Genomic DNA, 23,026 nt, shown 5'->3' on the forward strand with positions numbered 1-23,026 from the left:
TGAAAACATTTCTGTTTAATGTTTTAAATAACTTAAAAATTTAATTTGTTTGTTTTAATATGTAAAGTTTGTGGTTAAGCCACTTAAAGGTACGGTATAGGCCTACTTGTGCATGTATGTACAAGATAAGGATGGCACCACCTCCGCCTTATTTTGAGCCTGGGTCCAAAAGTTTGGATCCAAATGTTTGAGTACATTAGAAATCTGGGGTTACAAATACAACTTGGTTTAATAAGTGTAAAAGCCTCATGACCTAGGGATAGGGATAGTTCAACCAAAATTCGTCATTTATATCAATATTTCACTGTAAGCACAAGCAGAGATTATCTTCTTTTTAAAGTGCCTCCATTCCATCAGGCTCCCAAACTCACACAACATTAGCAGTTCATAAAGATGATGTGTGTCCATTTCTGTGATTATGACTCAAGGTTCTCATCCGTTCCTTGGAGCTTTCACAGTAATGTGCTAGATGAGCTCAACAGCGGTGACGAAGCAGGAAGTGTCATCATTGCTGGGCCATCTCTATCTATCCACTCAGAAAAAATGAGTGAGGAGCAGTGAAGCCTGAATCCTGGCACACTGGCTTTCCATCCTACAGTCACGGTTATATGCAGACGAAGCCGTTCCGGCTCCAATGCAGCGGGGCTTTGAATTTATACTCACAAGAGGAAAACTAGGAGATGCTCTAGAATGCAATTAAATATTCATGAAGGTGACATATTTAAATGGGAAATTTCTCCCGTGTGTTTATGCAAATGTTGATGGTACATATCACAGTGCAGTATGGCATGCATATGGATATACAGTAAATCTCAGGATGTCGCTCATGTCATGGACTTATAATTAACTTACGGTCAAAGAGAAGTATCCTACAGGGATATGCAGTGAGGGCTCAACAATAGGGATGGCCTGATAACCAGTAATATTGAGTCAGTGGTTTCTTGTCACTACTTCTCACATTGATGGCAAACGGTAACTTATTTGTTTTTCTGTAATGTATTTGCCCTTGCTGTGAATTCATTTTAGTGGACATTAGAAACATTAATGAGCAAGTAAGAAGAGCAAGAGGGATACACAGAGAGAAAGAAAGAAAATAGAGATTGTAAATTGTAGACAAACAGTGGGATAGGATGTTTTCAATGGAAGCTTTTAAAGGGATACTAGTAAACATATATTAGAAGCAATACATTACAGATAAGTTCATTATAAAAAATTGACCTCAACTAGTGACTAGGTACATCTACATTGATACATTTTACATAGAAAAATGTTCATGTTACCAGTCACTACAAAATTGAGTTGAGGCCTGAGTTGAACCCACCCGTCAAACAAAATAAATGTATGGCATAATCATGTCTGGGAATTAATAATGTACCAAGGTAACATTATAGGCTTTGTTAAATTCGTAAGAATCTAAATATGAGGAAAATATGAGGAAAGTAATAAATCTTGCTTTTCAAAAGGAATGAATTAAGTATTATGAATTTCAAGATTTTCATAAATTTTAAACGCATGTTTTTTTGGTTATTAAAGAAAGTGTTTAATAAACCTAAATAAATGTAAGATTTCAATGTTTGATTAAGTATATTTGAAACAAAAAGTATTACTTTTGAAGTGGACCAGAGAAGATCTGAACTACATGCCCATTTGCACCTGCAGAAATATTCTTATTGTTGAGCCCTGGTAGTTGAAGTATGTAAATACGTGCATTTTGCTGTGAGAGAGAAAATATGAAAAACGGTAGGAGGGAAAAACCTGTGAAAGGTCAAAGGTTAGACCCATAAATACAATCCGCTCATTGTAAAAACGAATACTCAGCACAGCGAAGTCGACGAGGGAGAGAAACTAGAAACAAGATGAGCGCGAGAAATATATACAAATAGAAGAGAGAAAAAAGCCAATACTATGGGTCACTCTATTTATATATGAGAGCATTTTGCATTTCCATCTTTCTATCTCACGCTCTCTCGTATATATCTGTCCTGTCTACCTCTCCGTTCAATTAAATCTGAAATTCACATTTATATGACTGTCATGGCGATTGTTCGAAGTGCATTATCGCCAAAGCAATAACCTCAACTTATTCCCTCAAAATCCATCACTCTCTCCATCTCCCTCTCATCCATCCATCCATCCATCCATCCATCAGGTCCGGTTAAATTTATGCCTGTAATAATTCAATTTCACTCTAATCATGAACAGCACTTATGGAGGTGGTGGGGGGGTAAAAAGAGATGGAGAAAGAGGGAATAATCACACACTGAGTATGATATCCAATCTCTTTTTTCATCTCTTTCCATCTTTCCTCCCCCCATCTCTCTTTCACCCTGCCCTGCACACTTCCCTCTTTCCTGATCTCGGCCTTTCCTGCCCGGTTCGAATTTGTCAGCTGAGGACTGTAGTAAACAGCTTCTTGCTCATATTCAGTCCGGCTTCAGTCCAGGGAGCTGAGAAGAGATTGTCAGTGAAAAAGGATTTCGATCTTACGTCAGACACATAGGTTGAGTATACGTACACAAGCTCTGTAAATAGGTTTCGATTTCTAATTCTCAACAGATGTGCACATTTAGACCTCTGCGACCCACACAAATCCAGCTTTAAACACTCCGACAAGAATTCCTTTTATAATGCACACACACATGCACACACAAGGGAAATCATCGTTCTGCATAGCTGTACACCTGAACTGTTTTCATGGCTGCATGGTTCTTATGAATGTGTGAGAGGCTGTTTGTGTGTGTGTGCGTGTACCACAAGCAACTGATGATACTAATCCCAACCATCTCCCAGGAGTGTATCCCTCAGTCCCACTGTGTATTTGCACATGTGTGTGTGTGGTTTAGATAGGGAGCCTGACTTAGCAGACCAGAAAAGCAAATAACTTCAAAGTTCATATCGTTGCTTTGATGACTTGTTAATTTGATCGGTCAAGCATATGCTCTGTGATGGTGCGTGCGTGCGGGCGTTTTACGTGTAATATGATTATTCTCCTAGCAATCATGTGGAATAGAGTCACCCTCCCGGTCCGGTGAAGCGTGACAACCTGTTTAAAAAGCAATTCCTGCGTGTGTATACACACGTTAATTGTTTCATTGTTTTATTATGACGCCGCGCTCCATCCTTAATGGTCAAAGCGTTCTGAAATAGTTAGCCGGCGCTGGGCTGATGCGAAGTGAGCGATCGAACGGACACGGTTTGTTGCCGTCGGCCCGAAAAGAGAGATGGAGCTGTTGCTCTTCCGCGTGTTTCTCTATATCTGGAGGGCTAAATGAAGCGAGGCCGCTGTAATCAGCCGTGTCGTACGGACCGAGAATAGTACTTTATAACGCGAACTGCGCGGTTTACAGATAAACACATTAGAATCATATTTCACCCTCCGGCACAATGACTGCCAATCAACACTGGTGAGAGAGAGAGAGAGAACTAGAAGCAAGGATATGCCTCATTTATTGAACATTAAACCCAAACGCAGGCTTGGCTGGGTAAAATAATGCCCAGGATCCTTTGCAGCAAGCAACAATATGTGAGCGGAGAGTGAAAAATAACTCAAGGCGCTAAAAAGTCAGATTTAAATATTTATATATCAACAGTGCATTTGGTTAAAATGGCAAAACCCCTCACTTAAATCGGTGAGCACATACAACACCTCGATTGGCAGGCGGAAGGAGAGAACGTTATTGACCGCGGCCACATTCAAGGCCCACCTCAAGGTAATCTTTCTAAATATTTGATTACCTAATACAATTTTTCGGTCGCCACTCTTTCTTTATTATGCATAGAAATAGTGGCCACAATTCTTAGACGGAGAGGGAAGAAATAGCCTCTCGCCCTATAAAAGAGATATATAATTATAATGGAAAGATTAGCTGTGTGAACAGGCTGTCCGCCCCAGCAGCAATGATTCTACTCAGCTGAATCAATACTCATCAGATCACTCACTAAATGGCTAAATATATAAACCAAAGACGTGAATCCAAGCCTTGCAAGTTTAATGGAATCCCGTTTGACTTTATCTTTACCTCAAGTACCTTGCACGCGCGCTCTCCCTCCGTCTCTCTCTGGCTTCATTCAATCATGACTCCAGATCAATGTCGAAACACTGAGGAAATTGCTGTAAATGTTAGCGTTAGGTCAAGCAACGCTCTAATATTCCTTCAAAGCAAACTGGAATAAAAGAAACATGAACAGTTTTGACAAAACGGATCAAGCCATGATGAAGAAAAATGTCTTAGTAAATTAAATTCTTGCCTTGTAAACAAAGCTTCAGTCATGGTGGGTTATGTCGTCTCTGTGACTGTGGGGTGCTCTGTGAAGTTCTCGGTGGGAGTGATTTGTGATTAATTTCAGAAGGAAAGTTGGAATCCAACTCGAGCTGCTAAGGGGATTCCGCCAAATTCACATGCTAATCCACCAAACTAGCAATACCAGAGCACAGTCCACCGAACCGGACACATGCATAGGAAAAAATACACACGGACAAATGCATCAAACACACACATATGCATATGAATGTGAAGCTGGTGGGTCCTGTTAGCCTGGGGCCACGTCCGCCTCGTGAAGATTTCTTTAGGCAGATCGGGAAGTATCAAACGCACAGCTTTACCAATTTAGCATTAAAATACAACAACATCTCTTGAAAGAATTGTTTGAAATTCAAGCATCAACCTTAAAACTATTCACTGCGCACACACACGCACAATTTCCTAAGGAAACTCGCGAGCCGGGCTTTGAGCGCGGCTCAACCAAATTGCTGTCCACGCAACTCAATGGACCGTGACTGCTCTTCTTATGGGGCATCAGAGGAGACACAGCATGGCCCCGGAGAGAAAGAGAGAGAGGCTAGATGGAGCAAAACTGAGAGAGAGGGAGAGAAAGGGACGGATGAAAGCCGGAATGTGATGTCCCGAAGTCCCCCAGTGTGAGTGTAAGCTGTTCTATTTCACACCGTGGCTCCTCCGAGCCACGGATTTACTTTAGCCCCCTACACGCTGTCAACTAGACTCTCAGACATCCAACACTCATCTCTGCTCTGGCATTCCATGCCTTCCCTCCTGTCTTTCTGGCTACAGACGATATTTATCTGTCCCAATAACATCTTTCTTTGAACAGAAGTGTGGCTTTATTTACATTGTGTTTGTGTTTTGTTTCTGCAAGTCGTAAAGGTCCTTCTACCAGCTCAGTCCTCACATTAGACATCTCAATGTTACACTAAATGATCACTCTGAAACTCATGTGCAATGTTGGCAAAATATAAAACCTTACATACCTCAGTCAGCGTAAGACAATATCAGAGTCTTTGTTCCCCATATACTTACACAAACACACATAAACAATACAAGAACAGAGGGTGTTTCTAACCCGCATTCCCCTAAAAATAATGCTTAGTCAATCTTGAATTGCACATTTTTTTTTTAACCTATTTTACTACATAGAATAAACCTCACTGAATGGGTTCTTGAATGAGTTATATTTATATCCGTTTCATCAGATGTACGCTCCTGGCCCGAAGTTAACTTCCGTTCTGTGTTTGTTGATCAGTCTGGCAAATAATATAATGATTTTTTTTTAATCAACTTATATAAATATTTTATTGTAAAATTATTGTATTATATAAACAATCTGTTGTATTTTATTGTATAGTCATTTTATTAAATAAACAATTTAAGTAACTTTGTCGCATTTAAGTTCAGCCAAGTAACTTCTACTGGTAACCCAAAATAAACCTGGGTAGACATACTTTCACTTGCTAGCTAATGTAATTTATTTGTTATTTCTCAAATTTACGTGTTGACAAAATGTTAAATGTGCTTTGGATAAAAGCGTTTGCCAAATGAAAATGTAATGTTCTGTAACTGTTAGTCACGCTGCTGCGAGGTTTGCTTTGGCCCAATACGTTTAATACTGCTAAATACATATACTAATTATTATAGCTCCACTTTAACTGCTGCTAATTTTATAATACCACTTTTTGCATACAGTTTATTTAGTTCTGCTAAATATGATTTATAGGTAATCTCATATTGTTCTACATTTAGTGTCACTCTGCCCATAAATGCCTCCCTTTGAACGTTTATTAATAAACATTATTAAATAAAGTTTATTGTTAATTAGTTATTGTACTCAAGTAGGTAAACTATCCAGGAAAAAGGGCATCCAGTAATCTAAAATAACAAATAATGGATGTAGATCATAGGTTGCACAACATCCAGATGTTTTTTGCGTTTGTACCAGCTATTATGGCAACTTCTAACTGAACTTAAGCTTGTACCTTTGGGTTCCATAATAAATATAAATTAGCCAGTCAAAATAGCACACTCGTCTCACTCTCAATACGACTGCTATTAGTCTAAACACAAACAGCTCATAAATGCCGGTGCCCATATTTACAGCAAAACTAAGGTGGATACTGGAAGTTAAGTTTAGCATGCTTGCGCATTAACGATTGTTTAAGTTGTTAAACCGTCTATAAGATTTTGATTCTACAGATACTACAATTTTGGTTTCTTGGTATACTGAAGCACCAGCACATAAATAGTTTTCTAATGAATTATTGAATAAAATGTTTTTTGGAACTTGCTAAGTTTCCCATATGTATCGGACTGGAACGATTATTTCTAATAGAGCATTAAACAAGGTTCCCACAGTCACCGACATGCAAACAATCATATATTTTACATTATAAGGCCTCAGAAATTTCTGCAAAGTAAAATCATAGAAGTGACCATAGTGAATGAATAACTTTCTTAGATTAGCTTAATTATTAAATAATTATTAATATTGTAGTGAATAATTTTCCTTCTAGTGTAATTTACAGTATAATGAATAATAAATCTATTCATTGTGTAATACTCTCAGCAGAAAGACATTTCAAAGAGGTGAAATAAAATAAATGCCTGACCGACATGACGCATGTTGAGGTGTCTTACGTTTTACACCTGCGTAGTACATGGTTGTAATCATGTTTAAACAAAACTAAATCTTCAAATGTGTCCGGATTAGGGAGCATCTCGATTTAAAAGACAGGTCACTTCAAAGAATGACTAACAACCACTAAAATTATTTTCCAACAATCATAAATGACTGGAAAGTTCACGGAAAACTTTGGGAAGTTGCGTACTGTAAATCCAGACGAACACAATATCAATACGCTGTGACAAACATAAAGAAGCCCCTCTGATCTCGAGGATAGCATATCCGTGGCAACGTGCACCTAATCTGACACCATCTGAAGAGCTGCGGGGGATAGCACAGCCTGCACATAAAGCATTATAGTGTGACATGTATATACGAGTTTGGCAGCATGGTTTAGCACAACTTCGATTCTGTGCTGTGCAGCAAATTTCTGCTAGCTAAGACTCACTGAGAGATGCAGAGGGGAAGGCAGGTGGGCGAACGGAGATAAGTGTGTGGCGTGAATAACTGTGCCGGTGTGAAAGGTGGTTAATGGTTGATAAACCCTGCCCCCACACAGCAGGTGAATTCCCTCACATATGCTACCACGCTAGCAGGTGGTAAAATCTCATTTGAAATTCCAGCAGTACAAGGTTAGAGTGTGAAAAATCCCATTCGTAAATCTTTCTCTGCGCCGTTAGTCTGCGATCTCTGTTTCACAAATGAGGGATCTGTCGAACATGGCATTTCAATACGCTCGGAGGGCTGTAAGCCTGGTCTCTTACCCGAAGGGATGTGGCATTACCTTTGCTCCGGGCTAGATCTTTGCCGGGCTCAGATGCTGGATTTATTGCGGAGGTGTGTGTGTTGACAAGCAGTTACCAGTCAATCTTTATGTAGATATCACATATTCATGTACTCATTTTGTCAAAAAGGTGCCACTGAGTTGTTCTGTGAGCAAATGAGCCCTCTATTCGGGAGGTTACAGAGATAAAGTGAGAAGTATTCGCCCAGTCATGTGATCTCAGAGTGAGCTGAACTAAAATAAATCTGATTTTATTAGGCCCCAAATTACCGGATTCTTCATCTCATGTGAACGCACATATTTTTCAAAAGTACCATTCGTTTCTGTAGGGATAAAAGTTTTTTAATGAGAAAAAAATTACAGAGTGCACCTTGAAGGCCTCAAAAAAGTAATAAGCAATACTAAAATGCATTTGATGAACGACGCAAAGCCTTAATTTGGTAAAGCTACACGAAAGCGGGTGTGCAAAATCAATCAAATCTGGTGGAACCTTCAGTCTAAATTTATGTAATGAGGTTGTTTCAAGAGTCCTTCGCTACATAGTTGTTAGACCCAATGTATCCTTCTGTAACCTGGCAGACAGCATGTGCTGGGAAATGCTTCGAGTTACAGCTCACAGCTGGCATACTTTGACCTTGGACTTGCTATAAATAGCAAACAGGTGAAAAATCCCGTGTGAGACTCTTCTGTTACGCGGTTAGCCGATGACAGAAAGCACAAAAACCACTTAAGGATCTTTTCACGGGGTAACAAGCATGCCTCATATCGTCTGCTGACGTGTTTATTTGACCAATTTTTTACCAATGTTTACAGTAAGCATACAGACGAGAACTGACCTGAAGAATGTAGGAAAGCAAACATTTCTGGGGCACTTTTGATTACCATTGTAATTTTTCCTACTATGGCAGTCAATGGTGGCCAACCATTTTTGAACAACTCAAGGGTGAGTAAATGATGACAGATAGTGATAGTCCACTATGCATGAAAGAGTTAAAACTACATTTGAATAATTGTCATGTAATAAAATGGAAAGCTGCTTTGCATGAAACCACAATGAGAAAAGTGCTACAGATATCAAATCAAAGTCTTTTGTAAAATAATTTGTCAAAAAGCATCAAATAAGAGCAACACAAAAAATCTTTCATTATTTACTCATTTGTTTACTCTGTTCTTTATCTAAATGCCATTCCGAACCCTTATGACTCTCTAACGCATAAATGAAGTAGTATTGACTATTTTCCTCGCAGTTACAATGAACAGGGACTGTAGCTGAATATATTTTGTGAAAAATGATTAAAATTTCAGCCTTGCCTTTTGAAAGTTCACTTTTATTGCATTAAAAACAGCCGCCTCACTAATATTCCTTTTGTGTTGTATTGAACAAAGCAAGTTACAGGCATTTGGAATTACATGAGGCAGAACTTTCATTCATCCAATTGTGGCAGAACTTTCATTTTCGGTAGAACTTATCCTTTATGGTATGTACTGTAAAAGCCTTGTGTGTACTTATGTGTAGTCTTAATTGTCCCAATGGAAGACAGCTGCAACGCTGACCAGAACAGATATAAATCAGAGAACAGTGTGGCACGATGTGACCAGCACTTTCTCTGTTGATTTAAGGGATCTTCTTGCTCAGCTCATCCAGTTTCACTCTGTTCAGCATTCACTCCACCATTCCATCTGCTAAAACACTATCGAGCGGCATGCATTCTTGTTGATAATCTGATAGGTGTTAACAGGCAGAGGAAAAAAATCTGCATCAAACACCCAACAACAAATTAAAAATTCATTCCTAATTACGGGTGACAAAGCTACTAGTGGGAAACTGGCATCCCGATGGTGCATCACCACAATGTTGATTGATTCAAACTTCAAAACAACACGCCAATGCCCAGTCAGGCTCCGAAAAATATTATCTCTAATTACAAGTGACAAAGCTGGATTTGGGCCCACCTACCACCAACCCCTCATTCCTACACTAATGCATCTTTGACTGCGGGCTGCTGTACGCTATAATTATGTCAGACGTCGAAACCAAAAAATAAGTCCTCCTCCCGATACGCTCCATTCAGCCACCCAGCCATGCCGAGTTCTCTAATAGTGACAGCTCTTGCCACTGCACACTCTGTTAACTTGTCTAAAAGACACACACTCTCTCTCACACATACACACACAGCCATCATGCAGGCAGTCAAGTGAAACTGGTAATGGTTGAGAAGGGGTTTTTATTATGATATGTTTCTGGAGCTGTGAAATGGACTGGGTAATTAATACTGGAAGATGTTTTACTGGAACAAACAAATTCCACCAGCAACACGAATGAGGAAATTTAGTAATGAATACTGTTCATTTGTCAGGTGAGCGCTCAGATGTGTGTAGAAGAGGTGGTGACACGCGGCTGCATTATGGCTGGTTCTGATGCTGGGGCAGTCAGTGTAGGGGGAGCTCCTCCATTAAGGTACTTCATTTACGTTTTTTTAAAATCCTTTCCAAGTAAGTAGTTTGCTACACAGCAGGCTACTAACAAAAAAACGACATAGTGTCTTAAATAAATAATTGTTCTTACATATTATTTTATTAGGCAGTGCACAACAAATTTACAACAGTCAACTGACTAGTTCAATACTTGTAGCATATTTTTTAGAAGTATATCTCCATCAAAAAACACAGACTAGAGGTATAAAAGAACAGATATAGGCCAAATATACTTTGTATGTATACAGTTAGTATACGCTTTTCTGACAGTATGAGTCAACTATATTTATGTGTACTCTTAATTACATTTCTGACAAGGTTATATAAAGTAGACAGGAAAGACAGAGTTTATTTTTTAGTTTGAAAGAATTTATGGCTTTTCTATTTAGAAATCTTGACTACACATAAAGAGATAAATCTAAAACAATAAACAGCAGAGTTTATCTAAATATTTTGCTATAGAAATACCCATAATATCAATGTTAGATATAAGAGAGCTTTTTGCTTCAGCTCACTTGGCTGTGAGTCGATGAAGGCAATACAATGTGACACGAATGTAGCATAGTTAGGGCACTGTACAGTGCAACGTGACACAGCAGGGAAAAGTAGCGTATTCCCAGAATAAGATTTTTTGAAACCAGTCACATTACTGAAAATGCTTTGATTGGTATTGTGCTACTTTTAGTTTGTTACTAGGGAGATAAAGTATAGCGTACATGAAGAAAACCATCACTAGTGGTTAATTCTAATGCCGCAATGGGAAATCTAATGCAGTTTTGGACATGGTAAAATATTTCAACCCGTCGTCAACCCCAAAACTGGGAAAAGTACTCAACGGTGTCAAATCTCAGCGCATTAAAATCTACTGTGTCTCCAACCACCTTCATGTGAGTGACTGAGCGCTCATAAACATCGGACAGGCACACACGCAGACAAGCATATGGTGTGTGATGTTGGCTGTACATCACTGTGGCAATGTCACATGAGAGTTCAATCTAATTACAATTGACCCACATTATAATTACAATTGATTGGCATTCTGGTCTGTCTCTCCCTCTTCGCCCATCCTGACCCTCCTCTCATCTTCTTACCTTGTCCACTCTCATCTCTACTCTTCCAAAGTTTGATTCAAAAAGGCCAGACAGTCTGAATACTACCTTTCCCATTCCAATACAATAACCCCCCGCATGCAACACGCCGTGAGATACTCGCACCCTAGAACTCTCACATTTAACAAAGCAAAAAAGTCAAGCAGAAGGATATTATGTAGATTAAATATATGAAAACACAGAAATGTTATGATAAAGGGATTTATTCGGAGTTGTAGCGCTGCATGTATCGTAAATTGCAGAGCACACCAGCTTCTCGCTGGCCTGCTGCAGTCCCACCGGAAGAATATAAGACCCCTGCATGTTCCAGCTGCTGTACATCACATCAAAAATAATGACCCCGGGCTCCAGAAGCCGTGTGTGTGTGTCTGCATAATTATGCATATGAGTTGAACAGTGAATGAAAGTTTGTGAGTGGTCCTGTGCCAGTGTGTATAAGCATGCATGTTTGTGTACACACTTGATATCACGTGCATGTGATTTATAGTGAAAGTACGCAAGCACATGCATAATGATGTGTCTCAGCCGTCTTGTGCGTGTGGGAGCTTGTTGCTCGGTGCATCATTGTGTGTGCGAGGAACCTCAGTTCTTGTCATAGCTCTGCAGAGTGTTGTCAGCCCGCTGTCATTCTGAGCTTCAGATAAGAACCGATCTCATAGCAACAACATGCCATCCCTCTATCCATTTCTCTTTCTACCCATCTCGGTCTTCATTCCTCTCCCATCTATTCTTTATCTCCCCATTCTGTCTTTCTCCACTCCCTCTGCTCTAATGAATGCTCCCTCTCTCTCTACAACCTCTGCTCTCGCTCTCTCCCTCTCTCAATTATATTTAACTCATGACAGCTGTTAGAAGTATCTCTTCAGACCTGTGACAACTGCAATCCTGAGGAAACTGTATATTGAACTTTTATATTAGTTTATCTTCACAGAAGCGAGTGTGTGTGCATTTCTATAGCTTTACTGTTTATCTGTAAAAAAAACATTTCAGTGAGAGCCTAGCTGATAATAAATGTTAATGGTTTTGCTTGCATTTATGTCGGTGTAATGGTGTAAAGGCCTTAAAAAAACAATTGCGTAAAATTATATTGAATACAAATCCTCCAAAATTGTTCAATTACTTTTACAATGTTTTGATTGCTTTTTTTAGTATTGTAGATTAGTTAATAATCCCTTCATTGACAAAATACTGAATAAACAGATTTAAAATTTGGTTATTCAAGTTCAAAAATCAAACACATCTTAAATGCTTACAATTCATTTTTACATTTTAGTTTTTCCCCAAATATGCTTTTAGCTTTTTTAATTGAATACAATTTTTACTCAGTACCCAGTAGCTTAAAATTTCTCGGTACCTTTTACATCCCCGGTGACAAAAAACAGATTCTGTGTTGTGCATTGTCTTGCATTAGTTTATTGCAGATTGTCTGTGCATTATCTTTATTAGTGTGTGTGCGAGCATGTGTAAATCAGTAAACCCAAGGTGGAGGAAATGCCTTTTTTTCTGAATAAGATTCTCTCCCTTTCGCTCTCCTCTCTGCTGCTCTCTCTTTATAAATACCTTCCTGTGTTCCACTCAATCCCTCTTTTCTTGACATCTCCCTTCCTTTCTATCTTTCTCCCGGGATGTGACACAGAATTCTGTTAACTGCTGTGAAAATGCATTTATTTCCATAAGCCTGCAATGCTAACAACTGCGAGCATACACACACACACACGCACGCACGCACGCACACACACACACACACACACAGAGGGACCTGCACTAGGCCATTGATATTCTCTACACCCACGAACAGGCAAGAGGATTTAGAAGTAAAGACTTATGTACACACACATACAATTCTGACAGCAGCTCTAACAGAAACTGGTTTATTTCGGTAAATCTCTTGTTCATTCTGTAGGACTCTCATATAGATTACATGTGTATGGACAGGGAGAGAGCCCGAGAGAGAGGGGGAGAGCTGTAAGAGATAAATTGATTTAAATGCAATGAGATTTCGAAAGAAAAACCTGCCGCAAGTTACACAAATTATACACAAGTACACAAGAACGCATACACTCACAAGTGTGGCAAGGAGACTCGTTCCAGAAGCGCGGTCTGACATTGACTGATAAAAAAGGCTATTATACAAGGTCATAATTTAGCTTGTCCATTTAAAATCTCTCCGCTAAAATCCATGATATACGCACGCACACACACACACAAACTCTCCAACTCCCAGTAATTCTCTAATTATGTTCCCGATTATGGCGAACAGGGTGCACTCTTGGCCCGACTAATGATGACTTTAATGACCAAAAACCCCCATTAAAACCACCATTCTACACACACACGCACGCAAGCATCCCTAAGTAAGAGTGAGAGCACATCACTTTCCATCGAATATTGGAATGTGGGAACATTGTAGAATGAGAAAGGCCTAGGAATTTTTCATCTTCTTTAATGAGAACTAATGTTGGGCACTTGGCAGTAAACAAGTGATTAACTTCAGGAGAATACTTTGTAAAAATGAAAAATGCACAGCTGCTTTCTACCTGATTTGATCCTGAATTGACGTTCATCATGTAAGCCTCATAATATTGATTCCAACGTAAATAAAATTGACAATTGTATTTGATTTACCAAATAAAGCTTATTTTTGACAAAAACCTTTTTTAAAGTGTACCTGAAACATCATGTCTGTAATATTAAACTTAAACATGTTCAATCATAAAAACACATTCTTAAGTAAAATAATTGCATGCACAAAACTTTGTATGTCTCTTATGAAAGCATCTGATAACAAACACAGCAGAAGTCCAATATCACGTAGTGGTTACACACTAAGCCAACATAAAGCAGCGGTAAGTCTGAATATCAACCTGGTTTTTACCCTGGACACGTTTATATTTACATATGATGCTTTGCACATTAGTTTTACTTTCTGTATTACAGATACTTAATCTCCTATTTGTGTGTGTGTGTTCAGAAGAAATCACGTCAGCCAGTTTCTGACATGGAACAAGAGCCGAATGCCTTCAAACCATCTAACTTTACAGAACACACACAGGTAAGAGCCCAGCCTGCTGTCATGTGTCTGTAAATCACTGTGTTTATAAGTCCCAGGCATTTCATTCTGAGTGTGTGTGTGTATGTGTGTAAAGGCTTTAATGCCTGTCTGTTGGATAGCCGTTGTTTTGTGTGCCAAAGCTCAAAAGTAGAGAGAGAGAGAGAGAGAGAGAGAGAGAGAGAGAGAGAGAGAGAGAGAGAGATAAGGACTCCAAATGCTCTTTTTCTCCTCTATTCATTAAGATGAGATGACTCGTCTGTCGAGTGATTCACCTCCATCAGCCAGCTGGAGTTAAATGAGGAGTCACAGGTCTTCCTGTTCAAATCACACACATCTACACTGATCACATCCCCTCCTTCAGAGGACAAACACACAAACTTCGTTGAGGAAATTAGCGCATTTATGTGATTTATATTACATTTGGGGCGGTTTCCTGTACAGGCTTTTGACTAGTCCTAGACAAAAATAAATGTTACAAATGTCTAAACTGAAAACAGCTTGCACTGACATATCTTAAAATTCCTCAATGTCTTTGTTTTGTCTCAAAATGCACATCAGTAATGCTTTTTTGTAAGGCATGATTGTAAAAACTGCTGAAATGCGCTTATTTAACTAAGGCCTAGTCTTCGCTTAACCAAATCCTTGACCAGGAAACCGCCCCTTAATGTCTGTCTGAAAACTTTAGTGAGGGACAATTGTCTTGCTAGGTAAAACAAAAGCAATATTTTACTGTGGTAGAAATTGGAGCCGAATTAGAAATGAGCATAAATTACGACACTGAGAGTAGCAACTTTCACAGGAGGACTGAATTATAGCCAGATGACAGTAAAACAGATGAATATAAAAGCAGACCACAGAGAAGACAGGTTCTGTGTCAAACATTTATTTATAATAAAACAGCAGCATGAGGCGAGAGGTGTTGTTCGATTCATCAATGCGAGTCGTAGTAATGAAAGGTCTGTCAAACCTGGCCTGCTTTAGAAGTGAATAATTAGAGGCCAGAAATACATATAATTTCCATCTGCATTTATATCAAAATCATCCCAGAAATATGAAAAAAACCTTGAGAGGCACTTTAAACAATAACGTTGAGAAAACCAGAAATATCATGACAGCGTGATATGAGGGATTTCAAATTGGACAAAAGCACCTCACACACACCTTGTGGGCTTTGCGAAAAAATTGATATTTAAATGTTTTAGTTCTTTGAATAATTGTTACTGTACTGAGTACCTTAAAGGAATAGTTCACACAAAATTGAAAATTCTATCATTTACTCACCCTCGTGTCCTTTTAAACCTGTATGACTTTCTTTCTTCCGTAGAACACAAAAGAAGATATTTTGAAGAATGTTGTTCACTTCTACTATGGGACACACATAATTTGTGATCAAAATGGCCTCGGTCCTTACCGCATCGGTAAGGTTTTAACAATAATTCATAATTTAAACCGTCTGTGTTTTTTTAAACACATATAGAGATAAGTGGACAAAGTATCCTGCAATTAAATTTTTTTACAATATGAAGGCAAGAGTTAGAAACTGCAGCTACTTTAAAGTAAATTTTAAGGGTTTTATAGCCCTTTTATTCAAAATAAAAGTTTTTGCCAAAAACGTTTTTTCATGCATGGCCTTCATTAAGTATACACAGTAGTATATTGCTCTACAATGTTCCTAAAGCAAGTATCCGATGTTACACCCACCTGAATGTATGTTAGTCTAAAAATCAAGGGTTCAATATGTTTTTGTTCTCCACTGAACCTGTGATAAATCTTCAGGGACCCCCATAGACTCATTATTAAAAACCGTGGGTTTAAATAGAAGGCTGAGCTAGTCAAAGAAGCTAATAAAATGCATAACATTGCACCAAACCAATTCCAAAATGCACGACAGTTATTTGCAGGATGTTTTACAGTGTGCTGAGACTGCTGGATTCAGCGCTCCAATGATGCTTTGGGAGGGTGTCACACAGTTTGGAGATGGCTGATAAATGGAGGGGTGTGGACTGTAATAGAAATTAAATTACTAAAGATAAAAGTGGAGATAAATGAAAAAAAGAGGGCTGAGCAGGTCACAAAATGTGAGACAGGGTGTGAAAAACATTACATGAAACAATTGTGTGATCAAGAGTGGCTTAGAGAAAAGAAGGTGCGCCGAACGCTCTCTGATGTCGCATAGCTTGTATTCATCGCAAGCCCTCACCATGACGAAGCGTAAATAAACAAAAGTGATTTGCGTGATTAGTGGATTTGGTTATGCACAACCGCCCTATTCATCAGATTCAGTTGAACTGGCGTTATTAATTAAGACTGCTGTTCTTCAAACAGATACTAACATCATAAGGCATGAACACACTCGGGCGAACCTGGTGGATGACGGGCCGACTCAATAATATCGCAAAGTTGATGAACGAGAACCAGGTCTTCTCTGTCACTTAGATAGATCTTTCAGTTTACTCATGAATATGCACAGAGCTATTTGCATATGCAAACCTCAGACGGTTATCTGATTTATGAGTTTTGCCGTTCCGTCTTTCCATCCACCTGCCAATCAAGTAACTGTTTATGCATTAATAATAACCAAAAGGGAATAGTAAGTTTAGAATCGCATCCCAATGACTTTAACCCACATGCCATGTGTAATCAGCTCACAATCTAAACGAAACCTGTACGACTAAAAACCAGCTGCACAACACCTGGATATACCAGTGTTCCCTCTTGCACAAGCAAGCACTGCTAATGGGCCAAGAATCCAAACTATCACATTATAATTCCCATAGTAATGAAATATTTTGTATGTCTGCGTTTAATGTATTTTTAATAGCAATAGTCTCTTTTCAGTCTGTGCTATAACCGACGACTGTAATTAATAGAAGAAGAAAAATCCCACCTCACAAGCATGTATTTAACATTAGTGCAAATAAATAGGTGCCCGATCCTGATTCTAGCAGTTGGCCGGAAATCCAACTCCACTTTACTGTGGGAAATTGAGAATCATGACATCATGAATCACTTTTCAGACGTGCCACTCAAAGGATACTGGCAGAGCAGTGTCATTGACAGGGTGTGAATTATGAGAGGGTCTAAAACCCCCCAATTAAGTTTGAAACCCCCAAGGGAAGTCAGAACAGAATGTTGTCAGGCCATGCATTTTCACCTAGCGGTAAATTGATGTAACCATAGCAACAGTAGGCCGCACCAGCAATATTCGTAAGAATCGTTTTTGAATGGAACCTTAATATTAACCATAAATACTGTCAACATCACTTCATTACGGATTCAAATTGAACAAATACATCTTTTTTTTACAAATCATTCACAATTAGTGTTTAGTGTGGTGTGGTGAAACAAACTTCAATCTGCCGAGACCATCAGAGCCTTCATCTCTTCCATCCGCACGTAACCTAAAGCACAAACATAACCAAAGCCCTTCACCTGCAAACAAATCATGATTTTGTCTCAACTTAACTATTTTTTTTACTTTTATATCTTTTACTCTCACCCTCTTGTCATTTCAAACCTGTATCACAACGGCACTTATTCACTTCTATTGTATGGAATCAAAACGTATGCAAGTCAATGGCTACCATTGTTGTTTAGTTATTATCATTCTTCAAAATATCTTCTTTTGTGTTTTGCAGAAGAAAGAAAGTCATACATGTTTGAAATGACGAGAGGTTGAGTAAATGATGACAGAATTTAAATTTTTGGGTGAACTATCCCTCTCTTTAATGTACAACCATAATCAAAGCACTCCTCCTGTAAACAAATATATATAAAATTGTTCTCCAAATTACAATTATTCTATTTTTTTCTACATTTTAGTACTGCTCTACATTACTTCTGAAACTTGCCATTTGCGGAGCATGCTATTGGCACTTGTTACTCATTTGGAAGCAGCTTCAGATAAATGCATCTGCTGAACGACTAATGTAAATTTTAATATTTTAACTAAATTAGATTAGATTAGATTCAACTTTATTGTCATTACACATATACAAGTACAGTGTAACAAAATGTAGTCTAGGTCTAACCAGAAGTGCAGTTAGCAAGTGCAGGATATACAATTAGAATAAATACAGAATACAATATGGGATGTTCTAGGCACGCCAACAGTCGATTTTGCTGGGGAGAGATGAACAGATTGCGCATAAATGCTGACCATTAGATGACCCTCAAAAATATGAAAGGTATTGTATAATTTGCTAATTATCAAATGACTTCACATTTTAACACCAACACATTATATTGTGTATTTGATGTGCATTGTGTATTTTAGCAGTTGTTTTTACCAATCATTCCATTCGGTCCAGTTTAAAGCCTGTTTTTGTCTCTCTTTTCCTGTAATTGAAGAGTGGTTCCAAAATCAGTGGTTAAAAAACTCATTTTAAAATTAGAATTCTAAAATCATGTCTTTTATCATGTTAGCGTGTTTTTTTTGTGTGTTTTATTGTGTTAGCTAGCTGTATTTTTGGATTTATTATGGCTTAAATCAAAACAAACAAACTGCAGTTTGATTGATATTAATTGTAATGCACAATAAAAAAACATTATTTTTCATTTCAAAATGTAAAACATCTCATTTTGGAACCAAACTCTTCAATTGTATTCGAACAATGAAGCAGCGGAGCAGCCCAGATCTCCACATGGACACACACCATTACACACATATGTACAGCGCTCATATGAAATACTGCTTGCCTCATGTGAACACGAACATTTTTTACTAAGCATTAACCCAGAATGTGTGAAGAGATTGTATCTTTTCCTATTCAGATGCTTGCGGGTGGTTGGGTGTGTGGCAAAGAAACTGGTAAGTATTTATTCAACCCTGTTTCTCAATTATGCGTCTGAGAAGGTTCACTATTTTTCCGGGACTCGCATCACTGGAGCGAGAGTGTAGGGCCGTTAGGATCACTGCCCACTCCGCACTCAGTAATTGTCAGTGTTTGTGTGTGTGCGTGTGTGTGTGTGAGCTAAAGGTACACTCTCAGCTATAAGTCTCCAAAAGATGAATGAGGAACCAGTGGTGTGGTTGCTTTGTTTTCGTTTTTACTTCATAGCCGACAGGCCCTCTCTTACTGTTTACACCAAACGCGTGCAGCTCGAAACAAAGACGTTAAGTTGTACTGCATCACACCCGCGAGTCAAAACACTACCCAGAGAATTTCTCACCAGCGCAGCTCGCTTGGTCTGGTCCACGGCGATGAGATACGGAGTGACTGTGCAGCTTCGATGTCTGGCTGTAGTACAAACCTGAATTCAGCTCAGAATCAGCAGTTTATTTATGGCCACATTGACCACAGCCATCGCTCGCTATTAGTCTGTTGTGCTACATTTAGGCTCTGACTCCAGAGAATAAGCGCACGTATACTGAAAGAATACAGAGTGACATTCAGCTATACAATGCTTAAATATCACCCCACACAGCTCTAATGGTTCTCTCTCTCTCTTTCTCTGCGCTGCGTAACTAGGCCAAGCTGAGGTAACAGGGTGTCATCAGTGTTGCAGAGCAATAATGTAGAGAAAGGGAGGTACATAAAACACATATAACTTTTGTCATACCCTTCACTCTTGAGTCTTTTCCCAAACAAAGTAAATCTTCCATCAAACACATCTCCCAGACACAACTCATAGGAAAACAATTGGGTTAATTTCCAAATTCTTTCCAGTTCTCAGCAGAGAGCTTGTTTCCGCTGTGCACTGGAGCGGTAGAGCGTAACAGCATTTGCTTTCTTAATAAACTCAAGCCATGAAAATAATCCCGTTTAATTTGGTTTTATCACGTATTATATCCGCCCCGTGCTGCTACCGATGCTAATGCAGTTAGGCTGCTCTTGCTGTACGTTTAGACTGAGACGATTTTTATTTCACTGCACTCCGCTGTGAATGAAAGCACAAGCTAGACACGAAGACACTCTTGAATCAACACTAAACTCAGGACAGAATTATACGGGATCATTTAGCCTTAAAACTGATTATTTATTAAAATCAATCACAAATAATCTCTGCACAACGGAAAGTAAGGGACATTAAGTACCAGTATATAAAAAAATTAAATCAAGCGAAATGCTGTATTCAGTTGGATTATAATTTAGGCCAAATCTGTATTCCACCGCATTCGGTACTGTGAATTTTTCTATGTTTTAGAATCTGTGAGTCTGATAACTGAGGTAAACACCAGCGAACAAGACACTAATTTACCGTTCAGTCACAGCAGATGAGTTTCAGACACTTTCTACGACCCAAACAACCCAACTACTATAACAAGAAGGAAAAATGAAGCGTGTGCATGTGATGGGGACCAAATGGGTGTATGTGAATAGAGGGAGAGGCTGAGATTGAGCGATGTCACAAAGCAGGCATATTGAGGTCAATATGAAAAAGTGCCGCTAAATACAGCAGATGGAATGAGAAGAAACAGGGGACTAGACTAAACTCCGTGTATGATGTTGAAAGAGGGAGAAAGAAAAGAGAGATGTGGGGAGACTCCCTGGGAAAAACATGTAGGAGATGAGTGGAGGAAACAACAGATAAGTGGTAGAAAGCAAGAGTGAGAAAGGGAGAGAGAGGTATTTTAATGAAAGAAACTGTAAACTGCGCACTTTGAATAACCAGATCATGTATAATTTGGTTGATTTTACAGTTTAATTGGGACTTCAGGCATGGAATTCTGGTAAAGCTGCTTTGCGTCTATTACTTAAAAGTGTAATGCAAATAAAGGCGAATGGAGTTTTGCTTCTAGATGTGTAATGCAAATGAAACAAAGGCCTCAAATGAACAACACCATTTGTCCCACGACACATTTAATGTGTAAACTTCAAAGCACCACTTATATTCAGCAAGCATCTGTTTAAGAAGCCTTGACACTATCTGTGGTTGTTTACCAAATCAGGAATTCGATCACTTCCTGTTGTCCTTTCGAAAATGTGTGACCCAAACAAACTGCTAATCTGCTCTGATTTCTAATACATCAAATAAATAAGATTCCTCAAAGCTCCTATCCTGGCCTACAGAGGCACCTGTCCCATAAGGGAAACCCTTTGGTGGACCTTAAAATGTGTTCCACGTAACATAACTGCTCTTGAAATGAGATATTTATTCTACACCTTTGAACACGAAGAACAAACTATTGTGGAAATTCAGCAAATCACTATATATGCGTATTGTTTTGAGATAAATAAGGCCTGTTTGCGTGTTTTATGAAAATGAACTCACAGTATGTTTGAACTGTTCCAGTGCACCGCATGTCTGGCCGCATTCATCAGGTTAAAGTTCGTACAGGTGAGCGTCAGAATAAAGACACAGAGCGGGAAGAGAGCCATAATCCCTCGATCTCTCCGTCCCGATCCGCTCGCTTTTCTTCGGGCTCTCGGTCTCTTCTCACCCCAGGCGACTGCGATCTGGAACCATCCCGTTTGGTGAGGAAGGTGAAGACGGTAAAGCGCGATGAACTTCTTCAATGTAGGCGTTCGGTGTATGGACTTAAGTGTTTAAAAAGTCACAATCCATGGTGAAGAGCCCCTCCCTCTGTCCCCATGGCTTCAACCAAAATCCAACGGTCCGATACAGCGGACGTGTGACCGGAGCTCTTCAGGTGCTGATGGACCAGAGAGATGCAGGCAGCCGGAAGGTAAGAGTTTAAATAAGGGATAGTGCAGCGTGTCCTTCCCGCTCGCGCTGGAGAGCAACAGAAATAACCCCTCACGTGCTCTGTAAATGCAAAACTATATTTGCTTTTGTTTCTAATGCGGGGTCCTGTATAGTAGGACGCACGCGGAGACTCCTGCGCGCTGCGGCGGGATGCTTCACACTACAAATGTGTGACGAACAAGTGCGCGAGCGAGTTTTATTCGCTCTCTCTGGCCACATTCACTCTCTCTCTCTCTCTCTCTCTCTCTCTCTCTCTCTCTCTCTCTCTCTCTCTCTCTCACACACACATACACTGTTTGGTAGGCTTTGCTCGTTCAGTCTTCTGCTCCGCCTCCTGCCCAGGACAAAAGCGCGTCTCCGTCACTCCGGCGCTCACTCTGAAGAGAGGTCTACTAGACTGTAGCTCACACGACGGACCAGAAAGCCTTCATTCTAGCGTAAAATATTACAAAACAATAAGGAAACACACCGCTCCTGGTGCAGTTTTAATGACCTATCAGCAGCACCATCCTCTGTCTGTCAGAGTGCAGTGCATCCTCCGTACTATCCCACCTGCTTCACACTGCAATTCTTTTCTAATATGGAATAATAATGGGAAACCCTCTTAGGGGGATGAATGGATGGATTGGCTCATCTGCATTTCTGTCCGTCACTCGTGGGATCTGCTCATCTTAACATAAGGATGCTGAGCTCTAATGTAATCCGTCTATCTTCACTGATAGATAAATAAATAGATCACGATTAAAAGCGCGCTGGAATATTTTAGAGTTGATATCATGATTACCTTTGTGACACTTTTTTCTTTTCTTTTTTTATTAGAAAAAATGGTGAGCAAAAAAAGAGAGAGATGCAGAAAGAAGAGAGCAGAAGGGATAGTTGCAGTTTGCCTCCCGTCTGCAGGGAATGAGTTGGTTAAGGAGAAGTCAAAATGATTTATTGGGAGAAAAGGAGGGAATAGAAAGAGAGAGGACAGCGAGAAAGAGAGGAAGAGATTAGATTTCATTGGGGAATCCCTCTGTCTTTTTGTCTTTTCCCTCTTTTTAT

At 39.3% G+C, this 23,026-nt stretch overlaps 1 protein-coding gene across 1 annotated transcript in view; it reads right to left on the reverse strand.

Moving 5' to 3' along the window:
- efna3b (ephrin-A3b) overlaps positions 1-22,190 on the reverse strand; it is a 42,485-nt gene extending 20,295 nt beyond the window's left edge. The window contains exon 1 of the mRNA XM_079470317.1: positions 21,548-22,190. Coding sequence (XP_079326443.1) covers positions 21,548-21,654 — 107 coding nt within the window. The 5' untranslated portion in view covers positions 21,655-22,190. The remainder of the gene's footprint in view (positions 1-21,547) is intronic.
- Positions 22,191-23,026: the final 836 nt, after the last annotated feature.

This window comes from Barbatula barbatula (assembly GCF_947034865.1).
Source record: "Barbatula barbatula genome assembly, chromosome: 12".
NCBI lineage: Eukaryota > Metazoa > Chordata > Actinopteri > Cypriniformes > Nemacheilidae > Barbatula > Barbatula barbatula.